The sequence below is a fragment of the Cololabis saira genome, chromosome 13 (assembly GCF_033807715.1).
Source record: "Cololabis saira isolate AMF1-May2022 chromosome 13, fColSai1.1, whole genome shotgun sequence".
Taxonomy (NCBI): domain Eukaryota; kingdom Metazoa; phylum Chordata; class Actinopteri; order Beloniformes; family Belonidae; genus Cololabis; species Cololabis saira.
In genome coordinates this window covers 19,171,924-19,199,241 of record NC_084599.1, presented here as the reverse complement: position 1 = coordinate 19,199,241, position 27,318 = coordinate 19,171,924, and the positions used below count along the sequence as shown (strand labels likewise).

At 40.5% G+C, this 27,318-nt stretch overlaps 1 protein-coding gene across 3 annotated transcripts in view; it reads right to left on the bottom strand.

Annotated features, from left to right (window-relative positions):
* rxrgb (retinoid X receptor, gamma b) overlaps positions 1-19,910 on the bottom strand; it is a 33,360-nt gene extending 13,450 nt beyond the window's left edge. The window contains exons 1-2 of one of the 3 annotated variants that reach the window (XM_061738147.1): positions 19,711-19,910; positions 13,623-13,853 (exon numbers count right to left, since the gene is read on the bottom strand). In XM_061738147.1, the coding sequence (XP_061594131.1) occupies positions 13,623-13,689 (67 nt within the window). In that variant the 5' untranslated portion in view covers positions 13,690-13,853; positions 19,711-19,910. The remainder of the gene's footprint in view (positions 1-13,622; positions 13,854-19,710) is intronic. The other 2 variants (XM_061738149.1, XM_061738148.1) reach the window with 2 other exon arrangements.
* Positions 19,911-27,318: the final 7,408 nt, after the last annotated feature.

The following is a 27,318-nucleotide window of genomic DNA, read 5'->3' as shown; positions in this document are numbered from 1 at the left end:
TTTTTTACATTAAAGATGTAATAACATCAGTATAAAGATGGAGAGATTAAAAGAATATGTATCAGACACTTGTTTATGGCCTGTTTTTAGATTAAATGTGTAGAATAAAAGCTGTTAACTTAGGATAGGGCCAGGGAGTCCATGGTGAGACCCAGATCAGGATTTGGGTGTTCAAACTAACGACAACCCAAAAAGTCTAAAACAGTGACTTTGTATGTGTAACATACTGTTTTGGTGCACATGGAATACCACAATACAATAAAAAAGAATGTAATATGTGGGATGAATGAATGAATAACTCATCATTAATTGCCACTTTTATTTGCTCATTTATTTATGCCTGTACGTATAATAAAGTACATTTTTCTTGACATTATTTGAAAGCGCCTTTCTTTGTCTTTTCTATGTTTTATTTGCAGTCTAATTGTTTTTATTTGTATATTCTTCTTTCTTCAGTTCATTTTCTCATCCATTTTCTTTTCTCTTGTTCAGTCTTTACATCTGTTTCCATCCAACTTCAAATCTGAGTCATCTGGATTTGAGCCACGTTTGGTTTCCCCCCCGAAGTTCTCTGAGCCAATCAGACTTAAGCATGAACTGATTACTTCCTCTCTATGAAGGCTGTATGAGATTATTTAAAGTATCCACAATCTGTTTCTGAAAACATCAAAGGAAATAAAGAAGCTCTGTGACCGTAGACTCGTGAAAATCCCATCTTTAAGGTTGATATTAAAAGTGTGCTCCTACATTTGGAAGATGGGTTATTCTACACGTCTGGCATGGAGGAAAACTCTTGTGATCCATCAGATTCCTGAGACCCAAACAGGAAGGTAAGTTGTTTCTTACACAAGTAGGAATACACTTTTAACCCGACCCATGTTGATGGCCACAGTTCACTCAGCAGCTCCAGGGGGCATTGCTAACGGGAGCTTCCTGAAACTCATACTTAGAACCTTTAAAGAGTAACATAGATGAATATATCACGTGATCATGGTGGTTCAGGAGTTCAGCGAGTGCCAACATCAAATTTCTGTTATCTTATTAACTACAGTTGAAATTGAATAAAAGCTGGACATACAGCACCTGACAATACTGCTGACGAGTAATACAAGTGCTTTAATGCTGGCTTACAACAACAGCAACATACTGTGAAACCCATCTGATTTTGGTCACCGGGGCGGCGCAGGGGGCTGATATCCTTTGCATCTTTGATGTAATCTGACAGGCTGGCATTTACACAGATGACCTACTTAGAAAAGCCGTCAGTCAGCTGCGTAACAGTGCATGGTGTGTAATTTCATGCATGTGTTGCAACTGTGAGCAACACAAATTTGATCAAATCCCATCATGTACATACATGTGCATGTGCAAGCTACAACGAAACTGTGGACTGCAAACATATTTAACACAAACACAACTGGTGATCACCATGCAGCATTTTCTCTCCGGGCTGATGTAGTTGACCCAAGGAAATGAATAAAACCGTGTCCTTTTGAGCAAAAATATTACTGATGAACATTGACATACCGCTGTAAGCATGTAAACATTTGGATCAGCCCACAGAAGCCTCTGCTTGTGTCACTGCACCCACCCCTCCCCGAGCAGCATCTCACACACACACACACACACACACACACACACACACACACACACACACACACACACACACACACACACACACACACACACACACACACACACAGGCAGTGTGAATCTGGGCAGGATGCCACTGGTCTTAGTTAAATGTCACTTTCACACACATGTGCCACGTGTTCTGTGTGTGTGTGTGTGTGTGTGTGTGTGTGTGTGTGTGTGTGTGTGTGTGTGTGTGTGTGTGTGTGTGTGTGTGTGTGCATGCATAGTTGCAGAGTAGCATGATGAAAACACACATTGAGCAACATTTGTGTTTTTATTCCCTAAAATCTGCAAAAAAGATTCTTTATTTTACATGATTTTTATCAATTTATTTTGTGACTTGATGTGGCCAGTAAGCCATATCACGGGTTATAAAAGACTTTTCCAAGAGTGAATAATGAAATCCTTTGTCGCTTGATTATACATTTAAAAAAGATTAACTGGAACCAACGAGTATGAAAACTCACTGATGACGAACATGTAAATGGCACAAAGATTTCATTGACCTCCCAGGTTTCATTGCAGCATGACTTTATAGCGCTGCTGCTGCTGCTCCAGAGACGACATGTGAATGAGAAATGCTGCATCTTTGCATGGGAACAAGATCAACTGAGGACCCTCGTACAGCTGGAGGAATCAAATAATTAAACTGAAAAAAGTTTCACGTCTCTTCTCTTTAATTTAATTTAATTTAATTTCCAAAATAATCCAATATTTAACTCGATCCAGTTTTTCATCTATGTGAATATGCTGCAGTATTTTTTATTTTGGGAGGAAATAGACCGAATAAATTCTCATATAAAAAAATGGGGTGATGGGCTCTTTCTTGATATTTTAAAATATCTTGTAGACACCCCCCCCCCCCCCCCCCCCCCCCCAAAAAAAAAAAACCATACATGAATAAAAAATAACTTTTAAATGAAACAAATGAAAAGTTAAACAATGAAAAAAAAATTCTATTTACAAACCCTAGTCTGAACATGAAGTATAAGAGGCTTAAAGATTTGTGGCACATTTCAGGACAATCGGGGAACAATTGTGTGAATAAGGCATTGTTGCCAGAACAGCTTCAGTTCGCTGGTACTGATTCTACCTGTATCTGGAACCTCCTGGGGGAGGACACTGGTGGTGATGGTGCTGTCTCCTCCTACAGAGTTTAACAGGACTGAGAGACCCTAGATCCCTTCACTGTGGGGGTCTAGGATGATTCAGGTTTTTTGCAACAGACTCCATCCATCCATTTTCTATACCCGCTTTATCCTTTGCAGGGTCACGGGGGTCTGCTGGAGTCTATCCCAGCTCATTTCAGGTGAGAGGCAGGGGTTACACCCTGGACAGGTCACCCGTCCATCGCAGGGCAACAGACTCTTTTCATATATATTATATACATACATAAATATATTAAAATTAGATTATGTTTTGCATTATTATGTTTTGCCTCAGCAAAACCTACTGCTGACCTTTCACACCTTTCCAGCTGCTTGGCCAATGCTTATTTCATAAGAAACTTGAAACAGAGCATTCCTTAAAATCAGAGTGTGCTGTTGTGTAATTGTGACTGAATGGTTTGATCCAGCTGCTTTCACACTACAGGATCTTAAGCACAATTTTATAGTCGCCAGGCTCACAGACCGGTTGGAGGCAAATCAGTGAGCACTTGGCAGTCACCGGTCGGCACTCAATCGACCGGCCTGAATGACTTAGGGACGCATCACCGAGCCATTGCTGCTGGCCGACAGATATTTAGCGTGCCAGATATCTGGAGCCATTGGAGGGTTCCCTCTTTAAGCTACAGCTAGTGAGAGAGAGCAAGGCATGGGGTGAGGTCACCTTGAGGAAGAGAAACCTAGAATTTTAACCTAGAATTAAAAAAAAAACCCACAAAGCAAGGGGAAGACGCGGTAAATATTCAACAAGACCTCACCCCAAACTTGTCCCACAGACTATCAATAATGCTAATCCAGTCTCTTACCCATATGGTCATTTTATGAACGAATCATCACATAAAGATATTCTTCCTTCCGATACTTTTTAAAGCTTTACAGTGCCAGTTGCTGTACCCCCATCGTTCATCATTCATGTATGACCAGCAAAAGACTTCAAGACTCCTGATTACAAGACAGTAAGTCCAAGCAGCACAGCAATCTGTCGCCTCTGAAAGTGGTGTAGTGTGAAAGAGGTCCAATTGAGCTGTCTCATAGTTGTTTCCAAACTCTGCTACCGTCACAGACAGCAACTTGTGTGTCTGAATTTAACATTGCAGCCTGCCATCATTGGTTCTCTCATGTCTGCCTTCTGTCTTTTTGGCCATTATGACTTGAAATGACCAGTAATTTTTGTTTCATCTGAGAAAAAAAGACTATGAACCCAAGCAGAAAAAGACGTCTTTCTTGCCCGGAGGCAGCAGTTGTTCCAGAGACAACTTACAAAGATGCGTTTGTCTTCTGAATGTGAGCGATAATTACTTGTTCCCAAATAGTGCTTGGACTGTATTGCGTGCCACGTCTGTAAAAGTGACTCCACTTTTAGGGCCTTATTTTAAAAAAAAAATGCTACTTTTCAAATGTTGTTTTGATATTTAACCTTTTGCCACAATCAACCCGCTTTAGTGTGTGTGTGTGTGTGTTCGTGTGTGTTTGTGAGTGTGTGTGTCCCTCCGCCACTGGATAAATCAGGCATTAACTGTTTTAAAGGAAATTGAAAGTCTCTTGGAATTCATGTTGCCTTTGGTTTTCAGGAAATAGGCAAACAGTGATGAATCTCATGTTGTCTGCCTGGCTGGATATAGGACTTTTTTCATATGACACTCAAAAACACAGCTGGCCATTCAATCTCTCTCTGTATGCCAGGGAACAGATGTTGTGCAACTTCCTGTTTAGTACTGAGTCTAAAACCTCCAACCTCTTTTTTATACACACTCTCTCTCTCTCTCGGCCTCCACAAGAGATGCCTTTAAATACAGTTTAAAATTCATCAAAACTTCAAACCGAATGCCTCACAGTGCCACCACGATTTAAATTTAGCATTTGTGGGACTGTCCCCAACGTTTTTGGAGTGCATGTTCATCCATTGAACAAGCTTATGTAATGCATGACCATGGTACAGCATGTACTGACTGTGCACTGACCCCTTTATTTTTATGTGTGTTGCAAATTTCCTTTGGGGTAGAGATCTATTTTAGTGTTGATCAGAAATATAGTGGTGGGACTATCACCACACCGACACGGTGGGCACATGCTTTGTAGGCATCAAGTGGAACAAAGTGATGAACTGAGGATATTTATCTAGAAACACCACGTTGCTGAGGCCACGAGGACAATTGGAAGAGTCCATACAGACTTTCTAAGATCATAAATACGGGGCAGAAAGGTTCTTGGACCTCAAACCATGTATGTGTATTTTCCATTGAAACGGGCATTACTGGCTTTTATTGTCATGGTACATAGGTCAACTATTAATTGCCACAGAAATAAATAATAAAAATAATAAAAAAAGGGATTCTGTTTCTAAAAACTGCACGTGATGGTGCATATAAGAGTAAATACTCACTGTCGCTATCGCTGAGTATTTCCTTCTGTGCATCATCTGCTACCATTCAGTTTTTTTGAAGTGACTCCTGATGATTCATTGTTGCTCAGTCGGCAACAGAAACATCAGCATTATGTCAGAAGTGTGGTTTTATTTTTGGATGGAAAATCCAACCAGGAAAACCGTGAGTTGTAGTTTCCGGAGATGGCACAAATGGTGCTAAAATTAACAAAAGCAAACCTTATTAAGCATATAAGGAGGCATTTAATGAAAAAGCACGAGTTTATCAAGTCAAAAAGAAAGAAAAACTCTGGTATTTTCTTTCAGAAAAGAGGGAAATTCCACAAATGAAGGCAGAAACCCAGAGCAATGATGTACAGAAGAGTTCATTGTCTGTTATCAGTAGTTATAAAAGGAAGAATTTATATTGATGAACATTTGGAGCCACAGTTCTGTTTCACAGGTCAGAAAAAAAACACTGTTCTGTCCAGCGAGTCTGAGACTGGCTGATCGTGTTTCATGTCAGCTAAAAGGAGTGCAGACAGTCAGCTTTACAATTGACATTTAGACCCCCGACGTGTTCAAATGTCAAAGTATAAATGCCTTTTTATCTCACATTTTTGTGGATGCGCTTTAAGCTTAATATCTGTTTTTGTTTAATTAATACATATTCTTTATCTAATGTTAATTTAGCAAAACATTTTTAATTTTTCAATTTAAAAGGAAAAAAACTCTAGCATAAGATCTGTTCTCAGTATCAGCCAATACCCAAAACATAGGAAACAGTAACTGAAAGAGGGAAAAAAAAGGTCTTGGAACATCTCTAATTTCAACTCATTGATAAAAACTGCATTTATGTTGGAGTTCAAACAAATTGTTTGTTTTTAGGATAGTAGTAACTACCCTTCATCTCACATTTGGACTCCTGCAAGTTATTGGCCTAGCCACCTTTCCCATTTGAGTCAAACATGACTGGACATTTCAGACAGTGATATTAGCAAAGTCTCTCTCTTGTAGAGTGTTTAAAGTGCTTGAAATGAAAGTATAGGAACTGTGGAAAGAAACGTCCCTCCTGTCAAATATCTCTGTTAAAAAAGTTAAAAACAAAGTTGCCCTTTGCTGCCTGAAACCACTGCAGATAGACGGTCGTAAAGGGCTACATGGAAATGCCAACAAATATCAACAAATACATTTTTTTCAAAGTGAGTACTGCAAATAAAACTGACCATATTTAACTAAAAACTCTCTCACCTCACTCTTCAAGCGGATGCTCCACACCTGAACGTATGTATTAATCTTCAGAGGGAACCTGCTAAGATTTAACACTTCACTTAACTTTAAAAACTCCTCTAGGGTTGCAGCGCTATGACTACTGACTCCTCAAGATAATGACTGCATATGCTGTAATGTTCCTTATATGCAGCTATTCGGCATCACACTCACAATCGTGACGCTTGTCAACCGTCAGCAGTACACAGTACACAGGCATCCTCTGTCTTCCCAGACTTTTCATAAACTTTGCAAAAGTATTGCAGATACAATAATTCACTTATTCATAATCTTGTTTTTGTTCTCTTTTTTGTTGCTTTTTATGCAATATTTAATGAAGTTAGCTAACAATTAACCAAAGCAACGATGACCATAACAGTCACAGCTCACAGTCCTCTTTGAAACATGAAGGCTTCATTTTCTTGTCTTGGTAGGAGATAAGAACTAAGACATAACCTGCATGTTTGACGCAGCATCAAAGATGCATGCTGAGAGGCTGCAAGACACAGGGGGGAACTGAAAAGCACGTGGATGGTCAGCTGGTGGGACGCCTCACAGGGAATGCCTTGTCAAGGGAGTGTGCATTCACGTGCAGAAAGGACATCAAGTCCCACCAAGGAGGTATATAACTGCCCCAGAGCAACTCAAACGGGAATATCTTTCAATAGTCAACTTTAACTGGTTGTTTCACCCCCATTCTATGTAAATCACCTCCATGCAAAGAAGACGCTTGAATGCATGTTTGTTTTGGGGGGTTGGGGGGGGGGGGGGACTGCTTTGTGAAACAATCATCCAGCATCAGCTATTAAAAAAAACTAAATGTCAAAAGCTAACAAGCACTAGAAAATCCTCCTTCAATCAACTAAAAAAACATTATCATGAGGACAAACACAAGTCACATTGTTTCCTGTCTGTCTTTGTGTAAACCTATGAACTACTTCAGCAACTTAAGCATCTATCTGACAGCAAACAAACAGAGCGAGCAGTGAAGGGCACCTTTGACCGCTGGCGTCGCCAATCAAAGGTCACTTGTTGCCAAACTCCTGAACCAAGTTCAAAAGAGTTTCCTACCTGCAGCGGCCGAGCTACACTGATCATTCCCAGAAATCACTGCATCAGAGGATATTTCTTTTGCACATGCACAGGTGTAAGTATAGGACATACAAAGATCAGAATTAGAATCCTTATTAATTACCATATTCGCAGAATCACATCACATACTGTACAACTTACAGGCATTACCCTTACAGGCACTTATAGCCCCCCTCGGAATAAGCCTAATGTAAGAAAAAATTACTTAACTACAGTTCTTTAACTAGCATAGCATCGATCTGATATAGCCTTCTAATTTTCTTCGAACAAGGCTTTTTTATTCTCTTGGAAATGAGTTTTGGCAGTGTAGTTTTGCTATCTTTATGGGTCTCTATTCATATGCTTACAGCCTATCTTATTGAAAATAATTGCCAGCTGCAGTCATGCTATGACCGCCAGCGAGCTACAGTGGAAACAATATCAGATTATCTTATTCCTTGTGGGAAAATGACTAGAAATGTTGATCAGTCATCACTAGGACACTAATCGCTCTCAAAAGGCAGGGGGAAGCCACAAATGTATTACACTGCTGGGTTGATCAACAGGTTAAAATAAACATCACAGACCACAAACCCTCTAAATCCCTTACTCTTAATTACTAGACCGTAACTACATGTAGTGATCCACTGTGTGGTAATTCAATAATACCATGGCCCCTTGGCTAATAATAGCCTATGTCTGGAAAGGAGACCGGCAGTGGAAGCGTGTAGTCGGAGCAGCAAGTATTGGTGGAAGAGCAACAGGGTCAGGGAGCAGCAGGTCTACTCCTCAACAGCAAAGCAAGCATCGCTGTCTGAGAAATTAGCCTCTAGCAAGGCGTATAATCCTCAGCGTGTGCATCAGTTTGTCTAGTACCTGCCGTGCAGGTATCTGCACTTAACTTCTATGTGTGCCTTTGCAAACCAGGTGCTTGGTCTGACGTGTGTCTCTGCAGCTCACAGTGTCATAACCTAATAGCAGATAACCAAGTGTTTTCCTAAATTAACGAGACAGACAGCCTGCGGAGATCAGTGGATGCAGCGGACATGTAATTAAGACATCGCCTTACTGACACTCCAGATCCACAGTGGTGGATGTGAACCCTCACGAAACACGCCCTGCACGCGCGCCAAGTCACTCACATGACGGGAGAAAAAGCATCCAAACATGCCAGGACAACATTGTTGCTCTTTGTATATTATCATTTTTATTATCATTATTATTATTTTAAGCAAATGAGGTTGATGTTTGATCAATTGTGCCACTAAATCCTCTTATCTGCAGATAAGTACTACAGCTCAGCAGGCCAGCTGTCAAGAAGGTGGGAGGCCAGGGAGGAGGGGACAGGCAGTGGAACAGAGCCAGAGAGGAAGGTAGGGATCAGCAGACGGCTGGATGGACAGATGAAGGGTTGGATGGAAGGATGGAGGAGGGCACTCCCACCTGATTTCCCCCTTGCTCACATTATTCCCACCGCCAAACACTCATAATCTCTTTGCCTGGTTGACAACATCAGATCGTCAATCATTAAGAGCTCCTGTTTATTCTCTGTGCGGCTGTGATGTTGGAACCAGAAATGATTATTGTAAGGGAAAATGAGGATTTGCTCCACAAGTTGGGATGGCAAAACTGTCCAAACTTGCCTCAAGGACACCTGTCTTGTTGACAGTTTTGTTTGAATATATTTACCATTCTTGTTGATGGCAGTAAAACAATGTGGGAAAAAAAAATATTTTACTGAAGGCATACAAGGAGTAGAGCTGGGGAACTTCCTTGAATCTAAAAAAAAAAAGCCCTCTGGTAAACTTTCATGCACATCCCGTGAAAAAAAGACAAGCGAACTCTGAACCTTCACCTCGTCCGAGCTTTCCTGCTGAAAAAAAAAGTTTGATCTGTTCATATAAAGCACATATCAGGCTGATTTACCCACATGTAGGTCACCACTCTTGATTCATTATATCTACTGTTTGTTTTTTTGTTTGTTTTGTTTTTTTTCCCAGAATTAGAGAGGATCGATAGGGGGGCCAGGGCTGAGACAGGGACAAGATAAAGATTGTTTTCCAAGTGATAAAAATGTTTGGAGCTTAAACAACAAGAGCCAATGCAGAACAGGCTGACGAAGCAGTCCTGGAAAGCAAACACACAACTGGACAGAAAAAAGGCCCAATGCAAACCAAAGCATCCACCCTTCTGTCTCTGCCTGATGAGTCAACTCAAATTAGTTCCTGGAAATAGCCTTTTCCCATGAAGGGGGGAGCATGAAGAGATAGCTACATGGTATCAATGAACACACACACACACGCAAGAAACACTCTCATGACACTGAGTATGATCAGGGCAACCTGACTGCCGGAGTCTGGAATAATGATCAAGGCAAGGCAAGTTTATTTCTATAGCACAATTCAGCAACAGGGTGATTCACTGTGCGTTATAAAGACATTAAAACATATATAAAAAGCACCATCAATAGAATTAACCTGTGTATAGACCTGGGCGACTGAAAAAGGATTAGTTATAAATGAAATGACCATGTTTAAAGTAGTAACCACAATACAGCCGTTATTTAACATATGCTACGGCTCAAATGGACACTAACTCACTTTTGAGATTAGATCATTGTGTTTATTTCATACTTTCAACTGCAATGGTGAGGATAATCCTGGTCGTCATACTGCAAAAACAAAATACCATGAGAAAAGGAGAACACAAAAGTTCTGTGTGCGTGTAAAGCAGTTATTGTTTTTCTGTTTCAACAGAGTTCTTATGTAGGGTAAAAAAAAAATAAAAAAGGAAAAAAAGCCATGCGCAAATCTTCACTCTTGGCATATAAATCAGGGTTCTGCGAAATGCAAATCTGAGCAAATCCACGTGCACTGATTCAATAGCAGAAGCAAGAACAAGAGATGGCAGCAGTGTGGGGAAAAGTGTGGACACTCCCTGACCAGTCAGCGCTCCGTTGTGTTTTTCAAGTGATCCTTTAGTATTTGGTCATTTTGGACTGTTGACCAAAAAAGAATAAAAACAAGAACATTACATAATGGAAAGCCCCCCGATCCAAAACAATAAGCTAGTAGACTCGAACTGAGTCAGGCTTTTACTACATGTCGAAAATTACAGATCTGCTCTGCGAGGCTGCTGAACCACAACTCTGCTTAAAGACAAATACGAAGATCAGAAAGCCCCTGTTGTCAGTAGATAATAAGCACTACGTCCACCAACTTAGACAAATGATGTACATACGTAAAGACAATAAGATTCATATCTAGATACATTTCATTTGGGCTTATGAGTTTACATAAGTCAAAATAAATACAGTAAAAGAACAACATGTAAAAGTTCTAAATTATACATAGCTATTTGCTTCGAAATTTAACTTTCAGCAAGAAAAATGTTTTTGTCTGATTTGGTTTTAGTCTGGCTTTCTCCCTCACTCCTCATCCCCCCAGAGACCACCGCCCTGACATGAGGTTCAAAGACAAACACTGGAGAGCCAGTTCTCTGAATCCATAAGAAAACGCATAAATCTGAACATAAAGTTTCTCAACACAGCATGAAAAGTTGAAACATTACTAGTCATAACAGATGTCTTGCTTTTGTCCATCTAGGGTGCCTGAGCAAGCTCCTGAGAGCATAATTAAAAACCATAAGCCACAAAAAGTGGAGTAGCAGATGCTGCAGAAAGGTCTCTAAAAATCATCTTTGCACGTATAAAATTTGCATGCCTTAACGTACGATTTGCAGCCCTGACCTTGCCCTTCGTCATCAATGCATAAATTATTCCTGATGTGGCCCATGTATCTTCTGTTTGCCTCGTTTAGCTGTCTTTCTGCAGTGTTTAACGCCTGCTGACAGTTTCTGCTTTAATGATTGAGATATGCTGGAAAATTGGGAGTTTTAGAGGTATTATAAAAGCAAAAAAAGATGGACAGACTAAGGTTTGAAGGTGAATTTGAGTATTTTAGGGATTTATCTAGGAGTTTTAATCTATTTTATATACCTCCTGCAACCACAAACTTAAAATCAACCGTGAAACATAAAATTACATGTTATATTATATATAGGATGCACAGCCTTTGTCCTTTTTAACATGCATGCTACCTTTATCAAAGTTTCTATAACATGTGCTGCATTTATGTTGTAAATTAATTAAAAAAAACATCTTTGCTTTTAAAAAAGAAATTGTCAAGTAGTAAAGATTTGCTCAGTCGCTTGAGGCCTTTAAATCAAATGAAATGTCGTCAAGTGTTTAGGCTTTCAGCTGGTTTATGGGTATTCAAAATGGCATTTTAGGTTTTACCGTTTTCTGGAAACCTACTGAAACATCTAGATGGATCTCAAATGACTGAAAACACTTACAAAGACTGCATGATCCTGCAGCATCTGTCAAACCTCATTAAGCCATAAACTCATTTGCCGAACAATCTCTTGTAGGCTTCAAAGGTATGAAAACTGCTAAATCACTTTAATTTAAATTATTCAAGTAAAACAAGCATGTAACCTAACAGTGAAACATGGTTCAAGGCATAGAGGCGACATTAGTCCGGCTTTATATTCCTATTATACTTTATATTCCATTAGTGACCACTAACTGATTACGTTAGAGTATGATTTTTTTTCTTATTGAATAAACCTATTCCAGCTAATATATAATAAAGACTGCAGGAAGCAGCTTAATTTTTGCTTCATCATCTCTGTGTTTTTTTTGGTTCACGAGGCTTGTGCTTTGCTTATACTTACTTCTACTTAAAATGGTGCCATAAATTTGTTGCAGGATTTTCATTTTCTTCCACATCTGCTTTGAATGAGCCTGTGAGAGACTCAGGGGACTCATGTGTATGTTGATACAACTGACTTTTCCAGAACCCTCTCCTCTGCCTTATCAAAATCTTTATTGCTTCATGACAACTATTTAAACTGTAATGAGGGTTTAAAATTTAAAAAAATTAAGAAATAGAAAAAAAAACCTAAACTAATTGAAAATGTGAAAAATACAGTTTCAAAAGTTCAATACTGACTGACAATTACAGTTTGAATTTCATCCAAGCTGCTGAAGCTCAGAATGCTATAAAATTGATCACAGCTGTATCAAATGTCCTGCTGTGCTCTTAGAGGAAAGAACAGAACAAGCTGCACTCCCGTCATCAACACACAGCACGTGTATTACAATGAAAGGGACTTTTTGAGTCTGCATCAGAGCTTCTCCCAGTGATCTAAATCCGTACTCCAACCCCACCGAGTCCAGGGAACATCCTTGTGATTTTCACTGAGGACAACAGCGCTTGTAAACAAGACCGCTGCACATGCATCTCTCGACAACACTACAAAAACAGTGCTTGGCTGTTTACGCGGTACGCAGATACAATCACCCATATTTTCAGGCGGAGAGGCCACTTCATGGGCTGACTGCAGAGTGTGCTCAAGTGAGCTCACATCCACACTTCCCACTCCTCCTCGGGAAGGAGGAAAAGGAAAAAAAAACTAAAAAAACTCATCAGCGCTTGATGGAAGGATACAGGGTGACAGACAGCAGAGGCAAACAGAGAGGGAAAGCAGGATGGAGAGGGCTAATAGGAAGAGACAAGTGTTCTGAGTTAAACAGATAGAGAAGGACAAGGCAAAGAGAGCTGGAAGTGTCCTTTTAGGTTGAGTGGCATCCCTGTTGAACACATCTGAGACTTCAAGTGAGTCACAAGCTCTCAATTCAAAGGCGAAATAGCAAAGCCTTGTACCTGTCACATCCGGTTAAAATGATCCAAAGATTTTAAAAGCAGGGCCTGAGCTGGTAAATGTTGACGTAATGAATGAACATCTGGACTTGGAGGTGAAATCCCATACAAAATAAGATATGAGCATTAATAAAATGCATCACAGTGAAGCTTCTGCATAATCCTTATTATGTGATGCTGATTCCATGAATCTGCACGGATACATTTGCTGAATGTTAATACAATGCACAGGAAGAAGCGGCATTGCAGCAATGCATCTGTGCAGCATAGAAATGTCATTGTAGAGCTTCACTTCTGTGGAAGAATCGCAGAACAACAGTGTCGCACTAAGTCTAATTCAATTTTCAACAAGAGGATCACACACACAAGCAAGACAAAAACCCAGCTACTCACAGTGACCATAGCCAGTGTCCCTCCCAGGGCTGCCTCCAGTTGTAGGTGATGTCACGGGGTGCCACATGCCTTCGGTTTCAAGTTTGGCACTGGCAGAACGCCAGTCGCTCGGGCCTAGAAGTCAGCCTCGAGTGTGGATTCAGTGGACACTCGATCAACCACTTTTCAGGAGAGGACAGCCAGGAACGGAAGGGCCGGCGTGGAGAATGGGATGGTGAGGAGGGGGCATCACTGAAGAACAAAAGAGGAGGAGTCTACAGGCGCTGGTTATAGGATTACCCAGATTATCCTTCCCCCGGAGATCAATCCCAAAGGAACAGTTTGCTGCCCGACTGCTGCACAAATCAGCTCTTCCACCGCCCACTCAACTCATGTCTATCCCTCTTCCTCTCTGTGTCTGCACAGAGACACCTGTTGTAGTGGCAAGGCCAAGGCGTCGGGCAAGGGGAGTGGGTGGCTCGCGGTGGGGGTCACCCTTACAAGAGCACAGAACTTCCAGAAGCTTCGGATTACACCCTCATAAAAAGAAATGAGGCACTGATGCAGTCCACTGAGGTTTTCATAAGTCAGTGGCACGTCCCACTCCTTTTCTACGTCGCAGATATGTAGATAATGTATGCATAATATACACAAATAAGAGTTGAGAAAGTCGGTGAAAAGATGAAGGCAGAGGATAAAGAATTCTCCCTTTTATCTTCCTCCAAGCATCTGTAATCCCCCTTCATGCAGAGAAACAAACGCAACAGCATGCGTGCTGAAGAGTATCGCTGGTGGCATGTTGAACCGCTTGTGTGCTGTATAAAAATGTTTGTGTGTTTAACAAGTATTCATTGCAGGATGTCAGGAATTGTCTTTTTGTCAGTGCTGTAGGATGGCCAAGAAAACACACGGTAAAGTGAAAAGCCAGATGCAAACACAGGCCAAAAATATACCTTAAAGGCAATGGGGAACAATACCTGACAAATCCTGAGGGAACATAAATAGACTTCAAAAACAGTAGTATGCAGTAGGATCCGTGTTAAAGGACTACATCTATTAGAACAGCGAAACGGGGATCGACTATTTTTTCGACGATAAGAAAAGGAGCCTGAATCATTTTCCAGGGAAACATGTGGTGTTATTATCACAACAACATGAGCCAATCCCAAACATGCATTTGAGCCTGCGCCTGCTTCTTTTAATTTACCCCACCGTCCCATCAGATGTTCACCCTTTGAATGGCAACGCAACACTAAAAACTTGAGACGCCTTCTTCCCTGACATGTTTGAATCTATTTTACCTCTAGAGTTTTTCTTGTGCATAACCTCTGCATGATACGCAATCAACTGTCCGCACTGCTGGAAGAAAAGCCACCAGTAACCGTATACCCTCAGTGACAGTAGTTTGGCAGGAGACTCAGCAGCCCGATACATGAACGGGGGAGAACGGCGAGGGAGAGAAATAACTGTCTTTCTTTAGAGATTTTTTTTTTAAACTCCAGAGGGAGAAATTGAAATTATGCAGTTCTTCATAAAAGCATGCTGTGTTATGATAGTATGTCATGGCCCACATAATACACATCAAATTAACCCCGAGAGCCCTGAATAGCTATCATAGATCTATCATGAAGAGTGAAGACATGGGAGAAAGATAATTGGCAGCCCTAAATTTAGGGTGCAAACTGAAATGTTTCATCTGATTTTGTAATAATCTAATCAGCATAAAGTCTTCCCAGGAGAAAGGTGTCTCCTTATGCCCTTCTCTCTATGCCAACAGTCCATCCTGACAGCATGAAAGATGTTACCAAAGATGTTACCACATTTAGCTTACGGTATGGCTGTTTAAGAAAAATAAAGTTGAAAGTGTTTATTTTGTTCTTATTTCCAGTCATTTTATTTTAATCTCTGGTACCTCTGTGCACCCGCAATGGCTCCAGAAGTCCATCTTTATTTCAGCTTGATTAAAACTGACAATTACAGAGAGCAGAGAAACCTGGAGAAGAAAACGAGACGATTCTGCCCCAGACAGGGCTCAGTTAGCATTATCTAAATGAAATGTCTGCAAGTGTCTTCTGGCTGGTTGAATTCCCGTACGAACGGGAACTGCCTGGAAATCATGACCTCGTAAGAAAATTAAGCTCCGTCTTACAGAGTCAGTGATCTTGCAAAGTTTTACGTTTTATTTTCACTCAGTCTTCGGTTAGGTTTAGCCACCAACTCAAATTGGTGAGGATTAGAAAAATAAAACTGAAACTGTTGCACAAACCCGTTCATACTGTCAGCAAAACATAAACCCAAGCTTAAGCTCGACTGAATAAATTGGACTTAACAAGACAATGGACACAATATGATGTAAGTCGTTCCTGCAGAAGCCTGTCCAGTAACTCGGTGGCAAGCATGAGAAAGGCTGACTGACAGAAGTGAAAAGCAACTGTGATGTTTCTTTCCCGACAACTTGAGAACAAAACATTACCACTCTGTAAACATGCCAACAGCCTGTGAGCAAGCATGTGTCCAGGGGAGTATTTTTGTCACACAACTTGTAAAGTGAGCTTAGACGCCTGAGTCTGAACGCACGTACTTGCGAAACCGAGTTTGCAGGTAGAAGGCAAGACTAAGAGGTTTCCTGAAGAGCATTTAATACGTATCCAAATACACGGGGACGTAGATAAACAGAATGGCTTAGTTCAGTTAATTTTATATATTTTATACATACGTTAATTAGAACTGAACATTTGCTAATTAGATTCTTTCTTATTCTTCTTCTACTTCTTCTTATTCTTCTTCAGCGTTCTTTATATTACAACATATATATAAGTCAAACTAAACAATCTGGAACAGCAATTTCATTTTTTTTTCTTTTTTCCTGTATGTTACTTCACTTTTTCCAGCGACTTCTTGATATAATCAGACGCTGTAAATTCCATACTGATGTATTTACTTTGTAACCGATACTGTTGCCTCTAGCAGTGCCTTTGCAGACAGCTGTATCCCTGTGTGTGCAGCTGTAACTATTATTCAACATTTCACGTAAAATGGAGCCATTACTTGAGCTGTTATGAAAGTGGTCAGTGACATAAAAAGTCCAAACAGACGAAGTCATGCGGGATAAGTAATAGTTACCGTATGCACATGTTCAGTGCGGGGAAAATACATCCATCCAAGCAGGGACATGTTTGTTGTTATTGCATAATTGGGAAAGAAATAGCATATTATGATCAGATCATGATCAAATCCTGATTGCGGGCCTTGCAGTCCTTTCAAGGTTCTCTGCTTGATTAAAGCTGGAATTAAATCAAGGCTTTGACCTTCTTTACTAATGACTAATTACTAGCAATTAGCCCAGAGAATGGCCTCCTTCCACCCCTTCTCTTCCCTCATCTTTTTCTCACAATAAGCACCTACTCACACACAAATAAGACTCATACGCTCGTGCACAAATACAAACACACACCCTATCTAGTGCTACAAAACAGATCTATTGTATATACTGCGTGCTAATGCGTATGTTTACACGGGTAGGTTGCAGGTCTCAAGCTTTCGTGTCTTTCAGCAAATACCTGCACAGTCACACCCTCAATACCTGTGCGGTTTATTCAATTCTGCGGGTGCAGGCTGAGAAATGATCCATGCAAGGGATCTGCATTAGGAAGCAGCTTTGAATGCTGCTGGGACATCACACTCAAATAGTACAACCCACATTCTTTAAGTCACATGATGCTATCATGGTTGTACAGGGAAAAATGCGTATGGAAGAACTGCATACTTGTAGCTGCTAAGAATATGAATGGATGTGTGTGTCTCTCATTGCCTTTGTTTGTACATGTGTGTGTGTGTGAGTGTGTATGTGTCACTTGAGGTGAATCACTGACCCCGAGCAAGTGATGAGAGTTCAGATCAACAAGAGTGACTTCTTTCTCCACCCCCCTAATCCCCCTCAACCTTCATTTCCCCTTTCTTTGACTCCCTTCCTTCTTCAATAGCATTTTTCTTTCACGGCTTCCCTGTTAAAGAAGTTCACGCTGTCAAAAATTGCAAGTGGGTGCTCGTCAGCTTGTCTAGAATCACTTCCACTGACAGAAATATATATATATATTTTTTTTTTCAAAAAGACACAAAAATGCTGAAGTGAAGAGAGAAGAAAATGCTGATTCTACACCTAAGCCCCGGGCAGGCCTGCATGAAACCTGCTGAAACATAACATGTCTGGGAAAAGCTGAGGAGGAGGATCACGAAACAATCCCCGCATAATCACCAGATTGTTTCTTGACTCCACACGCCTTGGCTTCACGCTTACAACAGATTACAAAGGCTGACCATTCCAGAGTTGAGACAGGAGTACAATTTATGGTGTGTGGGATGTTGATGTTAAAATGCACCACAAATCATACTAGTGAGTCAACGCACAGCCTTGGAATGATTTTAATTAGATGTGGCTCTCACTTAACTCAGTGAAAGAAAATAAATGCACCATTAGTAACGGATTCAGCTGCTGGTAGTGTGCAACCGCCTCTTTTGAAACTATAAAAATGTGTTCATACTTGGAATTTTAAGGACTGCTTTCACACAAAATGTGCACAGATATCCCAGGGAGTAAGCATTTTATGGTAGTGGTTGGAAAGCTGCTGAATTACTTTGGGGGCCATTTCGCCGTGGTGAAATACTCCACTGATCAAATTCTTTCGAAAGACTCAAGATCTTTTTACATAGGAAAACATCCCCCTAGGCGAAAATTAAAAACTCCATGACAATAATTTATTCCGCAAGAACTTTCGTAACAAAGAACAATGAGAAATTACACCAATAGCTGACACTTATAGATCAGCTGAAATCTTGCAATGCCACTTCAGCCCGATCAGAGATAGATTAGAAAGACTACACAGAAGTGGAGGGGGGCGCTTTGTCCTGCAGGCTGTGGGCTTCCCTCTGCATGCTCTCCTCAACCAGATGCCTCTGTCATTCCCAAAGGGACTGCATTAATGATGAAAACTATTTTCAGCCTCTCAAAATGGTTCATACTGTAGTCATCTCTGATAAAGCAAGAAGACTGACTGAACACATTTGTTTTTCGAAGATTCTGTTGCTGTTGTTTTTTTTTTTTTAGGGGGGGGGGCGTCCTTTTAATACTCTGTTGTCTCATATTTCTCCTACAATGGACTACTTTTGGGGCTCATGCATGTTTTATATCGGCCGTACAACAATCAGTGTGTCATTTAGGGAGGGAAAGAAACATCACATGATAGGGGGATACATGCATAGTGTGACTAAGTGAGCCTAAAAAAGCCCAAGACTGTCACTTTATGTGTTGTTTTAATTTCAGAATTTAGTTTACAGGAACACAGCCAAGTATTACTAAACAAAGGTAGCTGTGTACTCCACATGTTGCAGACTCTGAGTCCTGCTTGCTGTGATTATGTCTATAAAAGAACACAGTTAAAAAACAAAAAAAACAAAAGAGAAAAAAAAAACAAAGAAAACCTTCAAGTGGTTCAAGGGCAAAGTCACCAAGTGTGTGTTTGAGAGCTGGTTTTTAGTGCCCAGAATCCCATCATCCTGCTGTTCTCCAGGGTGCAGCCGCAGCGCTGACCAGGGCGCGTCTATAACACACTCCTCTCCACCTCAAAGGGACTAGAAGTTTGTTTATCAGCGGTGGGCTGATCCGCCATTTCTCGGCGCTGTTACACGCAGTTCTCCTCGGATCTAACCACCATCCCCAGACCAATAAATTGTGTTTCTGTCTCAAACAGTTAAGCAAGAGACGCGCGACGTGCGCCATAAATTACATAAGCGCAATTAAAGTGCCAACCTCTGACCTTGCCAGACCGGCATAACCGCGATCACCTGACTGGTGTAAATGACCACTGCTTTCCTTTTCAGTTCCGACACTTGCAAAAGGGAAAGAAAAAAAAAGAAATCATTATTTCTCCGGATTAACGCAGCAAGGCGTATTCACAGACGGGAGCCGGTGGGTAAAGTCTGCGAACACTTTTTTTTTTTTTCGCTCAGAGAGAAGAGAGAAGACGCCATGAAACAAAGTCACAACAAAAACGCAGCGGATCGGGGAGAAACGCAACGGGGCTTGCAGATGCAATGGTGAAAGCGTACTCACTGAGGTGTAAATATGGATCATTACTGTCCATAGCGTGCGAGTTTTCCCGTGGATTTCCTACAGTGGCTGCTGCTCCGCATCCCAGCGCATTCCTCTCTCAGCCCGACTGAACTGTGCGCGGCTGAGCGCGGGGGCCCAGCGAGGGGGGGGCGGGGGGCGGCGGACAGGGCTTCTCCCAATGACAACACTGGTCCGTATCAAGATCCAGCACGATCATGGCGAAACATCTTTCCTGTGGCCACACTGTGTTGCAATATTTTCGCAGTAAAATGTTACATTCAACAGTCCGGGGAGGGTGGGGGGGGTGGGGGGGATGGCTGCAGTGGCGCCACCAGGGGGTGGCCAGGGGTGGCCACGGCCCCCCCTACAAATTTGCTGGCCACCCCACTGGCTAACCCACTGGCTAGGGGTGGGCAAAAATATTGATACGGCAATATATCGCGATACATAGTCTCCCGATACGATATCGATATTCAATGTATGTATCGCGATATATTGCCGTATCAATATTTTTGCCCACCACTAGTTGCACTTTATTTTGTGATTTCAGTGTGGGTGAGACACTGCATTTTATTTTTGTCATTTTAAGTCAGGGGCAAGTAGCTGCACTTTATTTTGTGATTTCAGTGTGGGTGAGACACTGCATTTTATTTTTGTCATTTTAAGTCAGGGGCAAGTAGCTGTACTGTATTTTTGTGATTTCAATTTCAGTGTGGGTGAGACACTGCATTTTATTTTGAGTATTTTGTATCTAAGAATAATGCACACACTGCACTTTTCATTGTGTTTCAGTGTGTTTTTTCATGCAAATATGTTGCATAATTAAAATGGAAAGTTTGAATTGCATTGTTTTGACTCAGTCTGTCCAATGCATTATCACTATCATCTGATGTACATATATACAACTTGGATTTTAAGATGTGTAATGCATTTTTAAATTTTTCGGTGAACTATGTAGAATATCGCGATATATTGGGATATATCGCATAATCGGGATATCGCAATTTGTATCGTATCGCGGCTCAAGTATCGTGATGCGTATCGTATCGTGAGGTCCTTCCCAATACCCATCCCTACCACTGGCCTCAATAAAAAAAAAAAAAAAAACACTTGCCAGTCACATAGATTCTATCGTCAGTTATGCGTTTCATCCCAAATCATTTGGGCCAAATGCATATCAGTAGGCATTTCTTTAATTATTTCGGAGCCTGTATACTACAACAGTATAATAAAATCCTGCAATGACGGCTTTTAGTTTTGGTGTCCTCCCCAAGAATTTAAGTGGCCCCATCTGGCCCCCCCTATTAAACATTGTTGGAGGCGCCCCTGGCTGGCTGCCTTTCCCAGTCTCCTTTTTTCTCATAATCTGGGATAATAAAGCCTAAATTATGGTTCTGCGTTAAATCGACGCAGAGCCTACGACGTATGGTACGCGGCGACCGCGGTACCCTACGGCTCAGGGTCTGCGTTGGTGTAACGCAGAACCATAAATCAGCCTTAACAGTTTGGCTATTGCAAAGAAGTGAGTCCATTAAGAAATTGAAAACATCATTTTAGATTGGTTTGGACTTTAGACTGCATATTAAGCGTATGCTGCTAGTATTGTTCGGCTATTTCCATCCATCTGAAAGTGATATCATTTAATGTCTGATACTGTTTACACTTAAACGCTCTGTAAATCATTACAAAACGAGAATCTGCTCCAGACCTGTCAATTAAAGGCATCCATCTTTAGTTTTTGGAGGCCAACTTTAAAAATAGATGTCTAATTAAGCATTCATGCATATTGAAACTGTATTGAAAATTATAAACAGTTTATAACAGCTTATGTGCTTTTTATTATTTTATCTTCTTTTCTCAGAATTTTATTTCATTTTATTTGTTATTTACTGTCTAATTATGTCTTGCCGCTTTTAATGTCAATGTAAAGCACTTTGAATTACCTTGTGTTGAATTGTGCTATAAATAAACTTGCCTTACCTTGCCTATTGTTCGGCAATTTCCATCCATCTGAAAGTGATATCATTTGGTTTATGTCTGAAACTGTTTACACTCTGTAACACTCTGTAAATCATTATAAAACGAGAATCTGCTGCAGACCTGTCAATTAAAGGCATCCATCTTTAGTTTTGGAAGCCAACTTTAAAAATAAATGTCTAATTAAGCATTCATGCATATTGAAACTGTATTGAAAATTATAAACAGCTTATATTTTTCTTTTATGTCCCCTCTTTTCTTTATTTTGTCTCTGAGGGGGGATCCCCTCCTGTGTTTACCTAATTGTTAATGTGAGTCACAGTCTGGGGAACCCCCCCCCCCCCCCCACCCCCACCCTGATACATGCACCTCTGTTCAGATTGCGGGGTCATGTAGGGGTGACGGCCCCGGTTCCTGGGAGGGTTATTCAGGAGTCAAGCCTGCACGGAGGCATTCACGGAGCTGAAGTGCAGAGCGGGCAGACGCTCGGTCAACGCCGGGCCGATGACCACTCAGCAGGCCCTCTGGGCCCTCCCCGCTAATGGGACCCCCCACCCCACTCCCACCCCCCTGGCTCCACCGTCCTTGTAACAGCGACCCATAAAGGAGCGCAGGAGGATTCTAACCAAGATGAATTACACTTTTTTCCTCAACTCATTCTGCACTAATCAGTGCTTTTCATTTGTTATGGCCTCGCGCCAGCCCTTCCGCGCCAGCCTCTATTAGGGCCACATAACGTATAAATTCATTAAAGTCAGAGGGGCATTAAAGTGGTCATCTGTCAGATCCCTCTTTGTTTGCTCCTAATGGTGGCACATGGTTCAGGACATTGAGATGATTTGGCTTTTTCACTGTTGTGCCTGGAGAGGGACGTGGGAACTGGAAGACTGAAATAACCTCTGGTTTTCAGGTAGTCCAAATATCAAAGCATTTCTTTTTGCTTCCTTTTTCTTTTTCTTTTAGGGTCTGCTTTAAGATAAATTCTAAAAAGAAAAATATTTAGGTTTATATCTGTTTTATATTGTTGACCAAAGTAATCTGCATCTTTTGTTTCCGTAATAGTTTTGATTGAAAAGTTGATATATTTTAACAAATGTTTCATTTTGGTGATTATCCAATCCATCAACTTCAGATTGCTACTTCCCCCACTCAAAAACAAACCCGTTGCACTAATCCCTTTGTATTCACAGCCCCATTCCCACCAAACAATGTCTTTAAGCCTAATCCTAAACTAAGATCAACAAACCTATGGACCACCTGCTTGTAAATCACAGCAAAGCCAAAGAAACCTTAAAGAAAGAGAGAGAAAAGATTAAAAAACACCTGTTTGAGGTAATATTAAAACATGACTTCATGCATCTATGTATTAAAGTGTAAGCACACACACACACACGCACACACACACACACACACACACACCAAATCTTTATGAGGTCATGGATTTTTTCATTTTTTTTTGTTTTGTTTTTTTCTTGCACCCTGTCCTCTGGCTTCAGGATGGAGGTCCTGGCAGCGTTGTCATGGGCGATGGCCCTCTCCATCTGCCTCCACCATCATTAGCCCATCTCCATCACACTTTATCAGAGGGAGCCCCGCCACCCCCCACCCTGCAGGACCCTCTTCAGTTCTCTGACAACCCCTGCCCCCTGCTCTATACATGAGCCTGAGATGATAAGTGTTGTGCTTCTTTGTGCAGGCCGGGATAAGACAATGCCACACAGCACTACAGAACATCATCCATCTCATAGGTCATCAATCTGGCACACAAAAGATGAAATGTGACTCAAGCTCCCTTTTTTTTGCTTCTTCGTTTTTGCAAAGCTGCTTCTCTTTGCTCAGAAGAGGCGTGTATTGGTTTGCTTCTTTACACAGCTATGTTCATGGTTCAGTAGCACATTCTTTAAATCTGTGTGGCCGCATGTGAGGAAAGTAATCAATGGATGAGAGCTTTGTCTTAGAACACCAGTGCATAAATGCAACAGCACAAATACTGAACAAGAATCCATACACTCAACATCGGAGACCAGGGAACTCAGTTGCAGAAACAGTTTCTTGCAGCCTAAAAACAGGTGTCAATCCAACTTAATGTATTTAATTAAAACAGTGAAACAGACTCAGCCTATCTTACTTCAGTTAAAAGCCCATTGCCACATGAATCACATCATCTTTTGTTTCTCCTCCTTTGTGCATAATTAGGTTTACATTGTCCCATGACCAGCATGGGGCTCTTTTCTGGTTTTGTTTTCTTTGCTCCCTGTGAAAGCACTGGGGTTTCTTATTTCATTTATACATTTACTTTCAACAATGCCATTTTAACAAGATAACACAGTGATGGTAACAATTCTGAGCAATTAGTGAACAAAAGCCTTTTAGTGTGCACGGGAGTCAGAGTTTACTTTCATCTTGACTTTTTGACGATCAATGCAGATTTTCATCATCTTTACCTATCGTGATTACAAACAGCAGCGAGTACAGCCATCCAAGCCCTTTGTAAATATTCTGGGATGTTGTTTTTATCTTTAAATCATGTGGTTTTGACTTCTGCTTCTCCTTAAACTTAGCACTGAACACTTGTTTGATTCCACATCTTGTGAAAAGTTGTGGGGAAAGCATTTCAAGTTCCAAAAAGTTGAGATTATGACGTAGATGTGATGATTCTCTTGGGTGGTACGATTCAAATAATTGTAAATTGTGGTTTTTGGCCAAAAGGGGATACACATTAAAGCAGAATCTAAGCTGTTCAGTCAACATATAGTATGAGGCTAACCCGTTAATCTGCCGTCCATGTCTGTGTGTTATGGGGGTTTACAGACAATCAATATGATGAGCCTTAGATTGTTGCAGACAAAAGATGCTATCCATTACTACTCACACAAGCTTGCTTTGTCATTATCATCACTACACATCTAAGTATTCACTTATATGTCTTAAGGATGTTTGAACAGTGTAAGAGCGGACTACAACATTGGACAGAGTCACACACAGACCTAAATATGCACAAAATGTTGGAGTATCATTGATTTAATTTACAAAATAGCTTTCAGAGGATTTATATTACACTGTAAGTGGACTGCAGACTCCAGGCAGATGGTTGACCTTTATATTACTCATCACCTTGCAGTAATAAGTTAAGACAGACTAGGGACTTGTTCTTTTTGCAAGGAGCTGAACCAGACCACCTCAGGTTAATCTTGCCATGTCCTGAAATGCCCATGAGGGATTAGGCTCAATGTACACCTGCTGCTGATTTTTAACACACGGAGTCTCTGATGACCATGGCATCTCAACATCCCAGCGTCAAAGAATATAGTTTAAAAGAGCTGGTCGAATTTAAAATATTTGATGTCTTTCCATGTAATTTTCTCACATAATAAATATAGGATGTCCATGTTTCAGTATCCAATGAAGTGTATGTATATATTTGATCTGTAATTGTCAAATGATGTTGATTGAAAAGTGTGCTAATAATAATAATAATGATAAATGTATTATTAATCACAATATTACATTAAAATGATAATAATTTTCTATAACAACATTTATTTTCTGAATGACAATCATAATTATAAGAATGTTGAATAACCATATGCATGGAGAATGAAAAAAAGACTATTTAAAACCCATAATATGCCATAATCTTTTTCCATATTTTGTCCCCTCTGCTTTATTTTATTTATGAGCTTAATTAGCCTTTTTGCATTTACGTAGACACCAAAGCTTTTTCCATTTTTAGCACTTATAATGCTGTCGTTTCTTCTCACAACACTTGAAAGACATTGGGAACGTAGTTCAGATTTTATCTCATCAGATTCTTCTCATAAACAGGCCTTAAGGTGTGCAACAGGAGTCGTTGCTGTTACATTTTGTTTGTGTTTCAAAACGAAGACATTCTTAACATAAATGCAGCTTCTGGGAAAACAAAAGCTCATTTTTGGAAGATGAAGTTTGAAGTAGCGTTTGTGAATGTCACTCTGCACTGTTGTACTTGAAAAGAAGTTTCCCACAATAATTCCCTGCCAGTGTGGTTATATCGCCTTTTGAAGAATGATGGTTCTTGATGCCGTGCCATCTAAAGATTGGTGTCACGTTTAATCCTGCAACCTTGCCCTTTACAGGCTGGAATTCATCCAAATTCATTAAATAGTTAAACGATGTGATTGACTGTACATGGAGAAATAGCATTATTATTATTATTAGTAGCAGCTTGTGGTCGTAAAAGTGGTATCATACATACATATATTCTGTTTTAACTAACTCTACTAGCCCTAAATTCCCTCCATCCAAACAGTTTTTAGAATGTTTTTCAGACTTGAAACCCAGAAATAGATTGACAAGCCAAAACATGGTGACAGCTGAGCTCCACCCCCCTCCCCGTGACCCGGAGTAGATTGAAATGGATATGAAAAGTATATTAGAAGTAGGAGTGAAATAGTTTGGATTCATGCTGTCTGCAATTAAACCACATTCAAAGTAAAAAAGGGAAGTCAGAGATTTTTGATTATTATTATTGTTATTTATAATTGTATGTTTTCAATACTTACTCTTTAATAGAGTCTACTGCCTATGAGCTTAATAGGTTTTAAAACCAGATACTTGAACTTGATGCCGTGACACTAAAGCACAATTCACACCTGAAAGTACTTCAGCGACACACTCGTCCCATAGAGGAACCTGCAATCCGTCCAAACTGCAGACGAGCACAACATACATTCAAATTGTCAAATAAATGTCAAGTTAAAAACCCGAATTGAAAGATAACAATTCAAAACCTATGCACACCTAGCCCGTCTCCACACAACTGAAATCTAGGTCCCTCCCCTGGGATTTGACACCTGAATTAAATCACTATGCTGCATTCAACAGCATTCACTAACCTGAAATTAAATTTTTTTAAAGTATTTTATTGACTACCCTATAAAAGGTTAAGATAGTTTGCTATAGGCCTATTTAAAACTTAAGGTTCTATTAGATAAAATCGGGTCGCTATATATTTATATTAAAAAAATATAAAAATAGGGAAAAAAAATCCTATTTTCAATAAATTTAGGTGAGTTCCTTAAGGTTTTTTCATGAGTCACCACTTGTTCCTATGTTCAGATTGCTTGCGTGGCGATACTGACAAACCGTGACCATTTTGACCACCACCCTTAAATAAAGCATAAATGATGTGTAAGGTGAAAAAAAAAATCACTATGGTGCATGGTTTTATAACAGTGTATTTTTCTCGGTGAATGAGAAATGGTTGTGGAAAGTGAGATGTTCCCGAGAAATACAAAAGTGAATCACAAGGATTTTTTTTAGTTCGTACGTACAAATCATTTGACATTTTTGTGATGTTCTTCTGCTTATGCAACAGCTACAATATGATACTGTTCTCATCCATACTCCAAGAGGTGTAGGTGCATAAGCCTCGTTAGTTTACTTTAGGATTTCACTTTTGATTGCTGAGTCACTTTACCTGTTTTCTGAGGATCATGAACTCTTCTACCCTTTTCAGAGGTCAACCAGAGAGCACGGTGTCGAGGGGTGGACACTGCTATCCCGCCCTCTTGTGGCCAAAAGAAGCATCGCACGTACAGAAGCGCTAGGCTTTGTTTGTCCCTCCGCGGCTCCCGTAGACGTGCGCTAAAG